General features: G+C 37.8%; 1 protein-coding gene across 1 annotated transcript in view; it reads right to left on the minus strand.

Annotated features, from left to right (window-relative positions):
* The window catches only part of PER3 (period circadian clock 3), a 108494-nt gene that overhangs the window by 41045 nt on the left and 64074 nt on the right, over nt 1–3375 (minus strand). The window contains exons 13-15 of the mRNA XM_006885913.1: nt 2888–3015; nt 2337–2461; nt 1556–1729 (exon numbers count right to left, since the gene is read on the minus strand). Coding sequence (XP_006885975.1) covers nt 1556–1729; nt 2337–2461; nt 2888–3015 — 427 coding nt within the window. The remainder of the gene's footprint in view (nt 1–1555; nt 1730–2336; nt 2462–2887; nt 3016–3375) is intronic.

Consider the following 3375-nt stretch of genomic DNA (forward strand, 5'->3'; position numbering starts at 1 on the left):
AGTGCAACAATGAATGAATGAAAACCCAAAATCTCTGTAAATGTTCATTAAAACTAATAAAATTTAATAAAAAAAAGGAAAAAAATAGGCATATGCAATTAATAAATTATTGGTTGTGCAAAATTCTCTAATTCAATAGCCTCATTTCTGTCGTTAAGTCTGTATCTTATTACCATTCCTTCTTTGTTTCTAATATTTTCATCCAATTATCAATCATTATTAATGGATCTTAATTGCATGTTCAACCAATTTCAGACTGCAAAAGTTGGCAGAAGTCCTCAAGTTCTTCATCTCTGGGATTAGTGGTTAGTTGTATTAACAAGTCTTGCTTGTATGCACATGGATAAATCCTATCACTTACAGCATTGTAATTTAGGTTAGATGTTGAAATGCTCTTTTTTGATGATGAATGCAACACCCTTCTTTGTCAATCTGTCATTCTTAGAATAACAGATCATATGACTGTCTGACTCAAAATGGTCAGTGTTCAGTCCAGCTCAGCTCACTAATCCTTGGGCTGTCAATCTTTATGCAATTTCATTTAATTTTTAATAACTTCTAATTTTCCTAGATTCATGCTTTTTATGTTCTATGTTCCAGTTATCAATGGATGTTTATACCTGTTTCTTCTCATTTTTAAATTCCTTCCAATCTGAGTGGCTTTACTCCTGGTTCTATATCTACATCTCTCTGATATTTATAGGGTTTTAAAAGGCATGTTATTACAGAAGCCAATCCTGCTTCTTGGAAACACCACTTAAACCTGTCTACCAGGTGACCCTGCTGGTATTTGAAATCTTAGTGGCATAGATTCCAGTATCACAGCAACCTCCAAGTCACTCCAGTATAGTAAGCTGAAAGGCAGGTGCTATACTCGTAAGAGCACACTATAAACAAGCAAGCATACAAATATACAAACTATAAAATAAACAGCAACATGAAAGTTACCTTCCCTAATACAACAAACTGACTGATAAGAATTGTACCCATAAAATCAAACCATACAAGAAGGAAGCATACAGATACACTATATAACAAACATGCATGCGATAGTAAAAGGTGTGTACAATGTGTGTAAAGAGGTGGGGCGCCCAGCCTGGGGCAGAGTTTCTGCTGATCTCAGACTAGCCTGCCTGGCTAAAGATAGCATCTTTGTCAGTTCAGAGGACGGTGTCTCAGCCACAGCAGGTGGCCCCTCTATCTGAGAGCTAACTATAAGCTAACAATGGCACAATCTACAGGCTCTGGGAAGAATGTTCTGAGAGCTTCCAGCTCCAGAAACAGGATGGCGTGGGAATGGCCTAAGATAGACCTGGATCTTGGCACATTGGGGGTGGGGATAGAAAGAAATGGGAAACAATGCCTATCCTCTGGTGCATAGAGAACAGGGATGGACACAGGAGACAAAGCGGAAACTGAACATTTCACCTATGTGGATGCTGTGGCCGCAGCAGTCTTTCTGGTTTCTTAATTAGGTAAACAGTTTTAGTGATTCATTTTCAGGTACTATTTTTAAGGTTAAATATACTTTCAATGTGGAGAATGCACAGGGTACCTGGTTCAGGAGGTGGGACATGAACGATGGTGCTGCTGTAACTGCACTGGCTTATGCCCGACATTAAGCTTAGGGCTTTCGTGGAGAGCGTCCGTGGAATCCCTTCCTCAGCATCTGTGGACTGTTCGGCTGTTGTCATTTCTGATTTAGCTGTGACTGGGATCTGAGAAGCAGCTAGTGACAGAAGAGAAATGAAGAGTGAAAAGAAAAAGTACCCAGTTAAAACTGACAAACAGAAACTTACTTGCCATGAAACAGAGAATATGAAACTAATATTTGTGATTGTTGTTATGTGCCACTGAGTCAATTTCAACTCCTGGTGATCCCAACTGACAGAGTAGAACTACTCTATTAAGAGTTTTCTAGGTTGCTATCTTTATGGAAGCAAAGCATCAGGCTTTTCTCCTGAGGAGCCGCTTGGTAGGTTGGAACCACTAATCTTTTGGATAGCAGTCAAGCACTGCATCACCGGGGTTCCTTTATTGTGATTGCTGTTGTTGTTGAGTGCCGCCAAGTGGAGTCCAGCTCATGGAGACCCTATGAACAAGAGATCCGAATCCTGTCCTATCATGTGCCATCCTCATCATCTCTGACACATTTGAGTCCATTTCTGTAGTCACTGTGCCAGTTCACCTTGCCGAGGATCTTCTCTTTCACTGACACGCCACCTTTCCAAGCATGATGTCCTTTTCCAAAGAATAGCCTTTCCTGACACAATTAAAGTTAGGAGATTAAAAAGAAATGGAAAGACTGGGTTTGGATTCAAAGGTATTCCTGTTACCTTGCAATGTGTGGGCACCATCTGCCCTGTGGATTTGTTTATCATCTTCTGATGATGAAGAATTAGTATTTGCACAGGATATGCACTTTCTTTTCAAAGCTGGAATGTTGTAGCTCTTCAGATATCTGCAACAATACAACCAACCATACATTTTCACCTGTCCCCAGAGTGTACCATTTCTCATCTTTTCATCACTGCTACTTACAAGCCTTTATATATTAGTCTTTGATGAAGTTTTCCTCACTCACTCACCCTAGCCTTCATCATTGGATTGTGACACTGTTTTACGTACATTTTTGAAATGAAATGAAAATCTCATATCCTTTAATGTTGACAGGTTTAAGTCTTAACTATTATACTGTATTGTAAGTGCCCTAGAAAAACAGGATGTGCCTTTCAATATTTACTCAATGTTGTACAACATTTAGTAAGAGTTTTGTAATGATCTGATTCAGAATAAAAACTCAAGATAAAATATAGTAAAAAAAAAAAAAACCTATATAAAGGAGCCAAGGCTTTTGAGAAAAGTACTATTTTATCCAAACTCCTACCTGATAACACTATCTATAGAGTTGATTTGCTGATAGGATGGGCTCTGCTTATCTTTTCTCAAATCTTCACATGACTCATGGTGTGTGCTATGGTTTTTTAATGTCTGGAAGGAAGAAAAGGCCTTCTGCTCATCTGAAAAAGAACAAAAATATGTAAAATTGAAACTTTTAACACAATTACTCAGCAAAGCTAAATCACAGTCCTTTATGCATTTAGCTGAATATTACACAATTATTGAAATAGAATATAAATCCAAATGCACTTCCATACAAAACAAAAAGGCACGAAAATCTGGAAATAATAAGATGCAGAACACATTACATATAGAATGAATATGAAAAGTTACATCTGTATTGTTTTCAAGTTTTAGGCAAAGATGTTTACGGCATTGAATTCTATGGGGGAGAGAATAGTCTAAAAGTATTATATTTTAGGGCATTATTTTTATCGTAGGAGTATGCAATGAGGGTTGTAGAGTGGATTATAT

This window comes from Elephantulus edwardii, unplaced genomic scaffold (genome assembly GCF_000299155.1).
Source record: "Elephantulus edwardii isolate Elephantulus edwardi_28Jun2011 unplaced genomic scaffold, EleEdw1.0 scaffold00045, whole genome shotgun sequence".
In the NCBI taxonomy this organism is placed as follows: Eukaryota; Metazoa; Chordata; class Mammalia; order Macroscelidea; family Macroscelididae; genus Elephantulus; species Elephantulus edwardii.